The sequence below is a fragment of the Camellia sinensis genome, chromosome 4 (assembly GCF_055761805.1).
Source record: "Camellia sinensis isolate YWXY chromosome 4, ASM5576180v1, whole genome shotgun sequence".
Classification (NCBI taxonomy): Eukaryota; Viridiplantae; Streptophyta; class Magnoliopsida; order Ericales; family Theaceae; genus Camellia; species Camellia sinensis.
In genome coordinates this window covers 151,883,716-151,899,109 of record NC_138964.1, presented here as the reverse complement: position 1 = coordinate 151,899,109, position 15,394 = coordinate 151,883,716, and the positions used below count along the sequence as shown (strand labels likewise).

The window sequence follows — 15,394 nt, the reverse complement described above, 5'->3', positions numbered from 1 at the left end:
GAATCATCGTAAGAGAGAGAGAGAGAGAGAGATTGTTAGTACACAACGTCACTCTCTAAGACTACTCTAAAAATTAGCCTATGGGGTGCGACGTCAAATACCATAAAAGACGTAAGTGAAGCCTTTAACTCGGTTTGACATTACAAAGTATCATAACTTATCTCTATTATATCTCATTTTGAGAGTGTGTATTGTGAAAAGGACTTAAGGGCCATTTGGGAAGCAACAAAAAAACTAGCTTTTAGTTTTTAACACATTTTGAATCACATCATCTCTCATATTTTTTACACACAAAAGAACAAAAAAATAAAAAACAAAAAGTCAACTTTTAACCAACTTTTCACACTACTAGAAAAATGACTTTTTGCGTCACTTCTTTTGCGACGGTCAAACAAGCGGTCACAAAAAAAAAAAAAAAAAAAAAAAAAAAAAAATATCACCAACAGCCATAACTTATAAGGGATGCAAATAACACGGCTTTCTTTAATTAATTTTCCCCAATTTCAATTTCATAACTCTCTCTCTCTATGATGGAAGCTCTCAATGTGCCTTAACTCTCTCTCGCACTCACCCATGGTCGTCACAGGTATGGCTCCCTCTCTCTCTCTCTCTCTCTCTCTCTCTCTCTCTCTCTCTCCCCTTCAATTTCTCAATCTCTCTTCTCTCTTCTCTCTCTCTCTCTCTTAAATTGTTTCTGAATTCAGGAACTTGTAATGTACCTGTCAATTTGTTGAATTTTCAGGTGATTTCATTGCAAATTAGGTGATTTCATCGGTGTCTTGTGAGAATACAAGTAATTTTTCAATCCTCAACCTCCTCTATCACCTCTGCTTCTCTCTCTATCTGACTTAGGAAATCTAGGTTTTCAATTATTTGCAATTCTTTCTTTTCTCATCTGAAATGTTTCTATCTATTTTCAATTCTTCTCACATATACATGCATATTTATATACACACATCTGAATTCGATTATTTTTTGTTCTGCGATTCATAGCCAATTTCGCAAAATTCATAGAATTTAGGAGAGATACTGTGAGAGAGCAAAAGTTAGGGTTTGATTCATTTACTTTTTATTCTCCTCTCTCTCTCTCTATGGCTTTGTTACTCACAATTACATAGAGTTTTTAAAAGAATTTATGACGCTAGTCAAACAAAAAATTTCTATAGCCTAAATTTTGTATAGACTTGTTTTATTTTAATATTTTGTCTGATGAAGGTGCATTGGAATTTTAATTGAATTTTTTTGTAGTATAGCTAGTGTTTTGTTTATTTATTTGAATTTTTTACAGCTTAAAAAAATTAGTTTCATATTAAAGTTAACATGTGAAGCACAATAATAATTTTCCCCACATTTACATTCTGAAAATTCACATAATAGCAGTAAGAATGATAGCATCTAGCTATTTCGATTTGTATTTTCAGTTTAAATGTATTTTGTAGCTCCGTAAACCCTGGTGTTTAAGCCCTTTTTTGGTAATTGTTCGACTTAGCCCCTGTTGTTTTTGGTAATTGTTCGACTTTGTTCCTATCTATTAGTTCATTTGTCTTCATGTTGAATCAAAATTACCGCTTCTCTAAACCTGATTTGCTGGGTATATTATTTTTAATAAAAAGTGATACTGTCATAAAACTAATCGAGTAACCTATCACAGTATAAATTACACACGTATTTGTACATGTAATTAGATTTTTTATCAAGCATTTGAATAAAATTTGTTTACAAATGGTTATGTGATTATGTCAAGAACCAAGGGCTTGATCAAATAAATTGAGCAACATATTCTTTTGTTGATGATAATCCTCTCAAATTCTATATTAGGCGTATCAATGGCATCACTAACGGAACTTTCTTTCCACTGGACTGGTTTCATTAGTGCGATGATTTCAAATATTGCATTCACTTACAGGAGTATCTATTCAAAGAAGCAATGGTAATGTCTTTCACATGTAATTATTCTTAGTATTCTAAATTGTGGTTTTAATTTTATGGAATGGAAGAGTGTGGAAGAACACAATTAAGGTCCCCTGCTTGACCTTTAATAATGCTTGATTGTCTCTTATGTTGCTCTTGACTTTTCTAAATGCAAGAAGTAATGGTGTTGAACACTTGACACGCGTAAGACTTAAAAGAGTACAGGATTTGTGTCCAATGTGCCTAGTTGGACATGCACCCAGTATCTCTTGCTTAGTCTATTAGGTAAGTTTTATAACACTAAACTTTACTGACTAATATCTTTTTATATTGTGAGTGACAATGTTAATATCAATTTGGTATAAATATAAAATTGTGGAAAGGTTCTTTCTTTGAATAATGGTTAATAAGATTGTGACAGGATACTTCTCTTACTCTTCCCTAAACCAAAGCATACATGATTAGTCAAAACTGTAAGCTTATATAGACTAACAACACTAACTAATATAAGCATGGATCAAGTTCATAATCCTATGTTGAACAAACTTTTAACTTCAAGAAGTGCTTGTGGTAACTTATTTTCAAATCTCTAATTTAGCATCTCAGGCCATGTCAGGTTCTATAACAAACCTAATATTCAGTCATAATCCTATGTTCTCTATATACAGTGTGCCTGCAAGTTTGTGTGTGTAGGCTAGACCTTAGTACACGGAGATAAAATAAAGGACAATTAAATTAACAGTGATGGTGTACTCTATATGTGACTAATTGGTTTTAAATCAAAATTAAAATATAGGATATATACATGGGGTTGATGATTGATCTATGCCATAGGCTTGATCCAAATAAAAAATGAAAATAGTGTGATAAGAGTGTAAGCTATCTTCTTTGATGATATCAATGCACATGAAAACATTTTGAACTTCCATGAAGTACATAACTTTCTCCCAATTTTTGAGGTCTTCTATGATGGTTGTTTGTCTCTTCTTCAGTGATCTTGGAAATGCAGCATTATCTGGCCAATTTTTGGTCCCTCAGCTTGGCCAGCTCAAGAATTTACAGTACCTGTAAGTCTATTTTTATGTGTTTGCCTAAATGCTGCCTTGGATTTTTTTAGTTTGTCTTGATATTATTACTTTCTATTACTAAACCATCCCTCCCTTCCTCACTCTATGTAGTCTGTCAGACCATGGTAAAAAAGCCTTTGTAATTATTATTGATCTAACATTATTGATCATCTGTACTGTTCATCTGTTAACATTATTGATCATCTGTACTGTTCATCTGTTAACATTATTGATCTAACAACTATAAGCAGTGATCTGCATTTCTAGAAAAATATTCATGTTAAACATTAGGTTGGGCATTACATTTTATCTCTCATCTGTTTTTCATTTTGTGAAATCTTTGTGTGCAATTAATTGATTCTGTTAATTTGTTAAATATTGATGTTGGCCACTGCCATATGCGTCCTTGTTACAATATCTATAAGGGAACACATTGTTTCCATACACCATAACAGATCACCAATATATATTTCACTAATGTTTCTAAATACTTTTTAGTGTTCTACAGAAATGTAAAAACTGATTTTTATGATTCTGTTTTCCTCACAATATTTCTGAAATATGCACTAATGCAGGGGATCACTACCTAAAACCATTTGTAATACCGAAACTAGAAGTTAGAGTGAGCAGAAGAACTAGTGCAGATGAACCTCTATTTTTCTAGAAATAGAGATTTGGATGTTAGCATGGTTCTATATTCACTACTAGAAAAGTGACTTGTTGCGACTAATTTTTTGCGACTGACTATTTAACGGTTGCAAAAAATAATATTTACAACAACATCTGAGTCTTTCTTTTATTTATTTTGCCCCTTTCTTATTATACCTATGCCCTAACCCCCTTTTCACTTTCACTTTCCCGACGATTCACAAACACATCTCTCTCTCTCTCTCTCTCTCTCTCTCTCTCTCTCTAAGATTGTGATGAGAAGCAGCAGACAACAATGCCGGAGCTACTAAGGTTTGATGATCAGAACCAGTAGAGATCATTCGATTTCGTCATCTTCACCGTCGCATCCAACTTCAGCCTCTTGTTTTCCGCTTCTAGTAGCATCGATCATTGCTCCTTCGCTTCTGATGTTCACAATCACGACTCTTTCGTCTCCCAACTCACTCAGGTTCCTTTTTTTTCATTTCAATTTCATCTATTGGTGACTGCAGTGTTTGTGTAATATGACAAAGTGATTTTCAAATAATTCATTAAATGAAAGGATCACCATCTTGTAAGTGAAGTATCAATTGCACGAAAATGTTTGAGTACCTGGAGACCTATTGAATGGAAACGGTCAGATGTTTTAATCTGATGAATAAAGAGAAAGAAATACTCAATCTTGAGTTCCAAGTTAAATTGCAAATCCTAATTATGAAGACGGAATTGAAAAATAAACGTAGTTGCAAGATTGCAACACTGATGCTGGATTCAAGATGCATGAGACCTTAAAAATAAATAAATAATAATAATAACAAAATAAAGAAAGACATGAATTTAAATGATGAACTGGATTTATAGATTAAGGAATTGCTATGGCATTACCAACTATATTTTACTGCTCACTGAGTTAATTACTTTTCTGTGTTCAGTTAGCTTTTCCTTTGTCTATAATTGTGCTCCTTCCCCAGCTAATGCTGATCTTTTATTCCAGAGTCAAAAAGATATAAGGCTGTTATCATCCGAATTGATAGTCCTGGAGGTGATGCTCTTGCTTCTGATTTGTAAGTAGTGCTGTGTTCTATCATTATGGTAGAAATTTAACAAGTAAAAACACGATATGTATATGTGTTGATGGCATGTATAAGGCTGTTACCATCCAAACCTATTGGAATTTGTTTTACATGTGAATGATTGAGGATCTGAGTATATTCATCTAATTATCATTTTAGATGTCAGTGTTCTTTCTCTATATTTAGTTTTGGATGTCATGTTTATAATTCCATTTACAGATTTATTTATATTCCTCATACAGAGAATGAAAATTATAGGATTGCAATTGAATTCCTTTAGATTGTGTTTAGATTTTGCCGTTGTTGTTAATTTTTTTATTCACTTGAGTGTTTCTATTTGTCTTGATTATTGCCTTACAATTGAATTTGGTTGTTGTTTAGGGATGATTTGCAAATCCCTTCTTCTCCATACTTTCCAGCCTATGACTATGCCTATGCGCAAGGACATGGACAAGGACCGCCCCCAATGGTGCAAGAGCGTTTTCAGTGTGTTATCAGTCAGCTTTTTCAGCATGTAAGGGACTATTTTTTCAGAATATATAACTATGCGCAGTGGGTTTATCAACGTAAGTGGGCTTCTTCATTTCCCCAGGATTTTCAAGTTGAATCTCAAATGATTGACATGTTCGATTTAAATTGAACAATATAATAAATCCACTATCAAATTCAAGTACAACACATCAATCATTTGATACTTAACATGAACACCCCTAGAAGCAACTCCAAACAGGGCCTAAAGTCCTTTTTAAAATGTTAATTATATGCATGACTAATTCTGGTATGTCCCAACAGATTAAGTCTGATAAATATATGTATGTAGGCACATTTTGCTCCAAATACCAAATTTAATTTCCACAAATATATTAAGAGATCCATGGAAGATGACTTCGAGGTGGTGGTGGGAATAAGGTAACTTCATCATTTCTTCTTTCAATATTGTCAACTATATTCCTCACTGGCTTTGGGAATATCATTTAATGAATCTACCAAGACACTTATATGCTAATGATTTTTTTTTTTTTTTTTTAAATTTGGGTTGATTTTGCAGTTTCCCACTGTGGGTTTTTGCTGTCATCTTACTGCTGCTGAATGTTTACAGTAAGCAAACATCTCTGTTTCTGTTTGATGATATCAGACTAAATTCACTTTTAGTCTTTCATGATTATATAAAATCATAATTTTTATCTTCTAAAACTTGTGTAGGCTGGTACACGCTTGCCTGGATCTCATTAGTGCCACTCATTGTAAGTAAGACATGTAAGTAATTTGGAAGCTCCTTACTGGAAACACTTCATTGCTTGAATTGTTCAAATTACTTCTCTCTGCAAAATTGTTGAATATGCTGTTCATTTCATGGCTGCTACATGTGCTTTGAATATCAATCAGACATGTTCTATTTAGGAAAGAAAAAATTCTAGATCTAATATTTTTTTAACTCTCGTTTCTGTCATTACAGGTCAAGCCCAAACCTAACTCAGCTAGCATATAAGGACTTCTGAGAGACTTAATGTTGACAGTTATTTCATTGATTTAAGGTTAGACAACGACCTCAATGCCTTCATTTCAAACTAATCGATGCGTGTTTTCTCACTATCTATAACTGAGTTGTAGGATTTTAAATTAGTTTTAGCATGATTGGATTGATTGATTGTGATTAAATTAGTTTTGTGAGCAAGCATTGTTAGGATAGACGTTCTCATTTTGTTCTCTTCTTGGCTTTATATTCTCAATTCTGGATCAAAATAATTCAAACATCACAATCTACTAACTTTATTCATCTACAATGGTAGCGTAGACAGTAGACTGTCATTGGGTCTAACATGAGTAGTTTGATTGAGGTATTGCCAAGAGGAGTTGAGTAGAGTTGTGCATTGTATGAAACTTCGCATACCCTAAGCGTCTAAAATCTTATTAACAAATGCCCCTACACTCCTAAACAAAATCCCACGAATGCACAACTTCCTCATCATGTTTTGAAAATCTAAATGAAAAATGGACAAAATAAGACACCTCAAGCTAGCCTGATTGTAATTGCATGCTCTTGGTGCATACTGCCCATATTTTCGTTACAAATAAAAGAGCATCACATGCCTTGGGTGTCACATTAGAAACTTTACAGATGTTATTCCAACTCATCGCAAGGGATAACCACATTGGGGGGAAACAAAATTAAAAAAATAAACTAATTTATGACGAAAGTAATATGATCAAAAGCAATATTACATTAGGCCATGGTGGCTTCTCAATGTACTGCATCAATGATCTATCTTCTGGAAAAATTATTGAACAGGTTGAATCTAAGATCATTAGCAGCCCCTTCATTTATTGATGAGATCACACAGCGTGTGACACAAGACGTTGAGTCTAGGTTCACTACGATGATCAAGAACCTAACGGCACGTGTTTTGTTCTTAGAGTCACAGGGTATGGCTGGGAGTATGAGCTTGAGAGAGGTCCCATGTTCACTCAATAAACACCTCTACTGCAATGAAGAGCGCAGAACTATATATATAAACATGTGCTGGAACTATATATATAAACATGTGCTTTTGGTATTCCTTGTGCAATGTTTAACTGAATTCTCTCTAATCATGATGAGGCTGGTTCTGTTTCTGGGGCTGGGGCTGGGACAATCACAGTACAAAGGAATGTCGGAACTATATATATAAACATGTGCTGGAACTATATATATAAACTGTGATTTTCTCTCTAAACTGTGAACTATATATATCAACTGTGAACTATATATATAAACATGTGCTGGAACTATATATATAAACTGTGATTTTTATATACATATTATGCGTATATACTGTGATTTTCTCTCTAATCATGTGCTGGAACTATATATATAAACATGTCCTATCTTTGATTTTCTTTTATGGACTGCACTGCCCTTCAATCAATACTGTACAATCACAGGACAAAGGAATGTCGCAGGTTTTCCTCTGACAACAGAAATAATCAGAATAGCTTATAGATATGCCATTAAATCTGTCTGGCAACATGTTTAAATCCACATGCTTCAGCAGAAATACATTGAATTCGATAGTGGATTTTGAATTTTTAATTTGGATATCAAAATTGTTTTGAGGATTTGAAATTCAAGAGTAGTGAACAAATGGTGCCAGTATTCCAGTCCTTCCATCTGATGTTTCTTAGTAATTTAATTAACTGTATGACTTATCAAATGGTGGGCCTTATATTATATTTGGTGCTGGTATGATGAGATTAGGATGTTATTGTAATCACTAGGCATCTTCCAATAGCTGCCTTTTGTAGACCCTAGTGCTTCCCGGCTGCTTTCTCTAGACCTTGATAAGTGGAGTTTTGGGCTCCTTTTTGATGTCTTGCCTAGAAAAATTACTAGGATTCTTCCCCTATAAAAACCATGTACTTTACCCCTAAGGTTTTTTTTTTTGCATTTCAACATTTCGAAAGTGATTTTTTTACGTTACGGGCATTTTATGTACTACTTCAAATATATATGTACCTGATGGAAGAATTTTGTGCACGGGTAATTTTAACTAATTTGATTATTCGGATTGCATCTTTGCAGGTGGTTGCAGGTATGACCGGTAAAAAACAAGGGTAGTATGGATATTAGAAGTAAGCAATGATTTGTCTTATCCTGCCTCCATTCCCCTTCCCCTCTTACTCTGATTAGAGATTGGAATAAGATTTTTTTATCTTGTGAGAACAAAGAATTATTGTTGCTACTGGTTATTCACCTTTATTTTTGCTTGTGGATTTTAATGCTGTTAAAACATGTGGTTTCTCATGCTATCAATCGGAATTGGATGAGCTCCATAAGAAGCTTAGTTCTGCATGTTTGGTTGTCTTTACTTGATTGCATTTTTATGTCTTCTCACAATGATGTTCCCAGTCCTTGAAAGGCCTCGTGTTAGATCTTAAACCTTTAGTTCATCATTTGGGTTCATCATTTGGGCTTTGAAATGCTTGTGCTTCATTGACACGCCTTTTGTAAGTTCTATTAGTAGTATTGTATACTGGAAGTGTTTTGACAGATATTACCCCAACTGGAATATGATGAAAAAAAGTTTCACATATTAAAAGTAATTGTTTAATTGTGACATTTTTTGTTTTTATTTTGTTCAAGCTTTAATATTTGAAGAAAATAGGAAGAATATCTAGAGGTTAGCTGTGGGTTTGATTTGTCTAATTTGTTTGATAAACAGCTGGATAGGTAAAAGGGCTTTAATGTTTCACAATTTGTTTATTTTTATTTTTATTTTTATTTTTATTTTTAATTTTTTGCGACGGTAACAAGATGGTCGCCAAAGATCATGTTAGTATTTTTCTTTGTTTTTTGCGACGGCAAAATAGGGGTCGCCATAAGTAGTTTAGGTGGTCGCAAATAATTTGCGACCGTTGTTTTGCCGTCGCAAAAAGTATTTGCCACCCCCATATTCGCGACCCCCATTTGCCGTCGCATGGGCCGTCGCAAAAAGTCTTTTGCGACTGTTTTTTATTATTTGCGACGGTTTATGGCGGTCGCAAAAAGTATTTTTTTTAGTAGTGTCAAATTATTAAATGAATTATTGGTGGGTATTCAAGAAGAATTTGATCCAAACCCTTGGCAATTCTAACATGTTTAATTGCAAAATTAAGATGGCTGAGAATGATAGGATTTATTGATTAGATTATTAGGTTGAAAACATAAGATAAATTTTGTTTGTTTGTGTATTAATAAGGTGATATTAGTTTATTGAAATTTAAATTTATACAATTATATAAAAAAATTATTATATAAAAGATAATTTTGTTAATTTTTATAAAATAAAGAAAAAATAGTATTTCCATCTCCAATTCTTATGAGAAATCAAACCCCATCCTTTGGAGGATTAACAATCCCATAGGACTTCCATCCTGGTTTTTACTAATCAATCATGATTTACATAGAGTTCACTAGATTTATGAAGCTAACCAAACATGGCATATCATCCTTATGATGGAATGGGTATTTGTGTTCAAGGCAATCAAAGCAGTGTGGGGGCATTCTAGGGTCGGTTGGTAAGGGTGTCTTTCTCACTAACCCACTTGGCAATTTGTTTTTTTTAGAATGTGTTTAGTTCATCAATTATGGAGACATTTGAAAAGGGAAAACGAGAATATATGTGAGTGAACTATAATTACATTTCACACACATTTTTCATTTTTCTTTCTAAATTTTTACCTAAATTTATAAACCAAACACAACCATAGTAATTTTTTGATTTGTTTATAAGGTGAAAAAAGTTGTTTGGAATGATTTTTTTAGTTTATAGTTATGAGAGAAAAAGTGATTGATTGATTTGTATGATATAATATTTTAATTTCTTTGACTTCTTAACTCTTTTTAGCCAAAAAAATTAGCTGCCAAATTGGACCTAAGAGAAAAAAGGGTTGGGTTTTGGTTGTAGGAGCGTGTGTGTGTGTGTGTGTGTGTGTGTGTGTGTGTGTGTGTGTGTGTGTTGTGTGATGGGGAGAGGCCTCGGCCAAATTGAGATCAGTCCTAAACCAATCCTAAGCCCATAGTTCATATTTGGGTCTGTCCAAAACGAACACAAAATCTACAATCTCTACAGAAGCCCAAGTCCAAACCCAAGCCCAAGTCAACGTGGGCTTTTATCAATCAAACTCTAAGCTGCGTGTTATCTACAATTTTTTAGGGTGAGCATGGTTCAATTTGGTTAAATTTTGAACAAAACTAAGACCAAATCTCTACTTATGATTTCATAAAATTTGGATTCGAACCAAACCATGAAAATGCAATTTTGCAATGTTTAGAACTACGATTTTCATAAACTTTGTTATTATTCATAATATAATCATAACTTATTCAAAGATTAAACAATATATCATCATTTGACAAATAAAATTGTTTAAATGATTGTTTAGAGTTAATTCTACTATTATATAATAACAAACTTGTAAATAAAAGGTTAACAATTTATGAATATATATATATATATATATAGGATACTAATAAAATTCTTGAGTGTATATCATAAATAACAAATTATGCCTTCGTTTGGGAAGAATTTTTTTTAGCTTGATTTTTTAATTTTTAACTATTTTAGTCTGGCTAAAAAATTTTCATTTGGGATGAACTGTTAACTTTTTTTGTAATTTTGTGAGAGAAAAAGTGAAATGATTATGATTTGAATGTAATATTTTGTTTTATTTACTTTTTAACCTATTTTATCTTTTAGTTGACTATAGTGCTTGTTTGACATAATCCATAAAAGTCAAAAAGTTATCACTATTCACAAAAAAAAAAAACAACAACAACAAATTTACACAGGAAAAAAACACAAGCCAACTGTGGCCACTGTAGTGATGGTACACTGTGAAGTGATGGCACAAATTTACATAGGCGGTGCACAAAAAAGTTTACACAGGACAGTGCTGTTCAAACCGTGGGGGCCCATCACGAGTTACGTTTTAATAATTTGAACCATTCAATATGTACAACTCGTCGAGTACTATATGCCTATAAAAAATCATGTTAATCGGATATCGATAGTTATATGATCAAATCAATTTTGCATAAAAAAATGGATGGTGAACAAATTAACAATTGACAAAAAAAACTAATCCGATGAGATAGCTATCGATATCCGATCAACTTGATTTTTTACAAGCATATAGTACTCGACAAGTTCTATACATTGAACGGTTCGGATTATCAAAACGGGACCTGTGCTGGGGCCCCACGGGCCCAACAGCACCATCCAGTCCACCACACAACCTCAAAGCAACGCAGTTAATTGGTTTCCTAAACAATCACTGTCAGTACACGCGGGCATTAGGGGTAATCCGGTAATTTTGCGATTTTATACAATATTTTAATACACATTTTTTCGTAAAAAGTCAAAAAATTATCACAAACAACCATATTTTTTTCCTCTACTTTTTTATCCAAAAAGTCAAAAAGTACACTTATATAGTTCTTCCCAAGCAACCCCTAAATTAGTCCCAACTTGCTTCATAAACAAGGCCTATATATATGTATATATCTAAACGGTTTGATTCGGTTTGGTTCTAAATCAAAACCATAACTATAAAATCATAGTCCGAATATTGAAGTGCGGTTCATCTATTTTAAAAATCAGGACCAAACTATACATTGAGAAAACCAAATAGACCAAACGGTGTGATATGATTTAGATCGAACCAATTTTTTTTTTGTCAAAAAAAATTTACAATTTTTTCAACTTTGATGTTCCTCAACAATTTTTTTGATTTTTATGTTCCTCTCTATAATTTTTGTTTGTTCTTGTGAACAAGCTTTTCAAAGTAAATAAATAACTAAAAACAGGAAAGAAATTGATTCACTCACCTTTGATATGCAAGGTTGTAAAAAATCCAATTCATGAAAATAAATTTAAGTTACAATTACAAGTAGTCTTGATTAATGAGCAGTCGTGACATATACTAAGCGAGTTGCCTTTGTCTTTTAATTATTATTTAATAAATGTCAGTTAACAAGTAAAAATTTATGTTTATATAATTGATTTGAAACACCACATAAATAGTATTACATAATTAAGTATGTGAAATTTAATATAGACTTTCACAAAAATGATGTTCTTTGGTGTAATTTATTTTAAAAGTTTGTGTTAAATTGTTAGTTGTAATTTTTATTTATAATTTATTAAACAAATATAATTGAAATAAGTTGCAAAAAAAACAGATGTTAAAAATTGAGAGAAAAGTATTTTTTATTTTTATATTTTAATTATTAGGGTTGGTTTGGCATAAACTAAATAATACAAAAAGTCACTATCCTATTTAAGTCACATCATCTTATTTAAATCACATCACCTCTCTAACACATCACATCAAACCCAACCCAAACCCAACCCATATACGCCAAAAAATCAAAAAATACACTTTTTTAGAACATCCCAAACCAACCCTTAATTTATACCTTATAATAAATTGCACTCAACAAATAAAATGCCAAAGTGCAAGTACTAATGCAAACACTGTTTAATCATTACCACATGTCATTCATTGATTTAACCATTCCTTGATTTAACATAGAAAAGTTTTATCAGGAACCTGCATGACTAGGGCATTTAACACATGCAAATTAGTGATGATGAAATAGTCATTGGCTCAATTTGCACATCCAAAGTTTTTAGGCACGTCGTTCAAAAAAAATAATAAGTTTTTACGCACGTGTCAAATACCCTTTTCCTTTTCTTTTTTTTCTTTTCTTTTTTCTTTTTTCTTTTTTAGTTAGGTGTTAGGCACACTAGCCACCAAAGCCACGTGGTGGGAATATCATCTTGGGCATGGTCCAAAGAGACTTTCTAGTGAATACTATGTTTGCTTAACCAAAACTAATGTTTTAGTGAGGCAAGTTAGGCATGTATAGTGAGTGGTAGCGAGACTTTGTGACAGAAGGATATTTAAAAGAGGTTAGGCTTGCCAATGAAATGAAAGCTTCCTTCAACTGAGATATTCTTGATAAAGAAGGATAGAGTTAACATTTGTAATTGGCACCAACCCTTCTGTCTGTAATGGCATAAAATTATTTAATATTACTCGTGGTAAAATTTAATGTAAATCTCACAAAAATTACTAGTGAGGATGTATTTATGACATTGTCACAATAGTGTTAACAATGACGCTGAATAATTAACAACTCTTACAATTATTATTCTTTAATGTCATTTTCATGCACTTATTTATTTATTTATATTTATTTTTTAAATTTCACTGGTAATGGGCCTACACAATAGAGGATACTAAGAGTCTATATGGGTTTTAGCTTGGATCAAAATTTTGTAAACAAGGAGCAAAAGAATATGAATTTAATGTATGGCTCATATTTATTTAAGAGGACAATTTCATTATATAATAGTCAAATCTCAATCACACAACATATTTTTAAGATAGTTTTAGAGCATATATTCTTACTATAAATTAGATATCAAATCCATATAACCAAAAATAACTAGGAGAATCCTCTCCAGTCTAAACTTTGGATTGAAGGTGTTGTTTGGGTACATGAGATCCACCACGGGTCTCGTTTTAATAATTCGTACTATTTATTTTGTCAGACATTTTGTGTATTTTTTCCACACAAAAAATTGGATTGATTTAATATCTGCAACTTGTTTAATTTACCGTGTTTTAACCTAAAAAAATTGTGTTTAAAAAAATAAATCATATATTTTTTTGGTTAAAAATACAATAAATTGAATAAGTTACAATGATCGGATCGACCTAATATTTTGTGTGAATGAAAAACACAAAGTATTCGACAAAATGAAAGGTTCGAATTATAAAAATGAGACCCATGATCAATCCAACGAATTCTAATTTAAAATCTAAATTAGAGGGGATCCTCCTTAGAATAACAAATGGTGTAAGCGGTTGAATTCAATTAGAAAAGAGATTTACATAAGATATTTTTTTAAAAAAAAATTATAACAACTTGTAGAATCCCACAATGAAAATAAATGAAAAAAATTTATCAAAATTGCTCTATAAATACCACTCTTATAACTTTTATTACAAAACATATATTATTAATCAGTCATTATTAAATGCTCAAATAATTAGAGCAACTAGGTCATAATAATTTTGAAACTTTTGAATTTTATTTTTTTAGAGCTAAAACGAAAATAATAATTTATAAAATCATATTATCCTTATTTATCTATTTACACTTATCTATTCACATGTCATCTAATTATCTATTAATTTGTTCACATATCATTAATTATTTTTCTATATATCACCTATTTATTCACCTTACTTGAATAATACTATATGTACCAATTAATGTACTAACTAGTATACTAACAGATGACGTTATATAATTTTAAAAGTTTTTTATATTTATAATTTGTATAATAAGTTGAGTCAATAATAATGACATACCACTAATTAATACACCAGTGTGTACATTAATTGATACATGTAACATCGTCAAACTTACTTATCTATCTATATCACTATCGAATCCGGATCCTCGGTCGCCATCCCCTGTAGCCATTCCCTGTCGCCCCCAAAACGACGTCGTTTTGGGGGCGAATTTTCAAAAAAAAAACGCAGAGAAGAGGGAGGAAGGAGAGGAAGAGGAAGAGGGAGAGGGAGGAAGGAGAGGGAGAGGGAGAGGGAGAGGGAGAGGGAGAGGGAGGGGGAGGGGGCCTTAAATACAGGGGAGGAGGAGGAGGAGGAGGCTGTGAGCTCGCCGTCCTCCTCCCTCGCCGCCGTCGCAACCGCCGTCCCACCTCGTCGCAGCACCTGCGACCGCGCCATCGCCTCCGCCTCCGACCCTGCGATCGCGCCGTCGCCTCCTTCTCCTCCTCCTCCTCCTCCTCCTCCTCCCCTGTTTTAAGGCCCCCTCCCCCTCCCTCTCCCTCTCCTTCCTCCCTCTCCCTCTTCCTCTTCCTCTCCTTCCTCCCTCTTCTCTGCGTTTTTTTTTTTTTGAAAATTCGCCCCCAAAACGACGTCGTTTTGGGGGCGACAGGGGATGGCTACAGGGGATGGCGACCGAGGATCCGGATTCTATCACTATCGCTATCAGTCACCCATCAGCCACCGCCGCCCGCCTCCAATTAGTTTTCCTGCACCCATGATTTTTTCAGTAACTGGCCAATGGTGGTCCGGCGGTCTGGTGGGGATGATAGAATTCACATCAAAACTGAATAAACGCGGTTAGATTCCTTT

At 33.1% G+C, this 15,394-nt stretch overlaps 1 protein-coding gene across 22 annotated transcripts; it reads left to right on the top strand.

Moving 5' to 3' along the window:
* The first annotated feature begins 356 nt into the window (after nt 1-356).
* Nucleotides 357-8,528, top strand: LOC114258984 (MLO protein homolog 1-like). 22 transcript variants are annotated; one of them, XR_014327670.1, is made up of 11 exons: nt 362-586; nt 743-793; nt 1,819-1,930; nt 2,904-2,978; nt 4,621-4,668; nt 5,081-5,213; nt 5,520-5,608; nt 5,748-5,797; nt 5,903-5,956; nt 6,156-6,234; nt 8,259-8,528. XR_014327670.1 is itself a non-coding variant. In XM_082866562.1 (11 exons), the coding sequence occupies exons 6-10, from the start codon at nt 5,166-5,168 to the stop codon at nt 6,186-6,188; spliced, it is 261 nt and encodes an 86-aa protein (XP_082722688.1). In that variant the 5' UTR covers nt 363-586; nt 743-793; nt 1,819-2,978; nt 3,896-4,095; nt 4,621-4,690; nt 5,081-5,165; the 3' UTR covers nt 6,189-6,234; nt 8,259-8,528. The 22 variants fall into 22 exon arrangements, 7 of the variants coding, with proteins under 7 accessions (XP_082722685.1, XP_082722690.1, XP_082722688.1 ...); XM_082866562.1 differs by adding an exon at nt 3,896-4,095 and having other exon boundaries at nt 363-586; nt 1,819-2,978; nt 4,621-4,690; nt 5,903-5,943; XM_082866561.1 differs by lacking the exon at nt 8,259-8,528 and adding exons at nt 3,896-4,095; nt 6,990-8,238 and having other exon boundaries at nt 363-586; nt 1,819-2,978; nt 4,621-4,690; nt 5,903-5,943.
* Nucleotides 8,529-15,394: the final 6,866 nt, after the last annotated feature.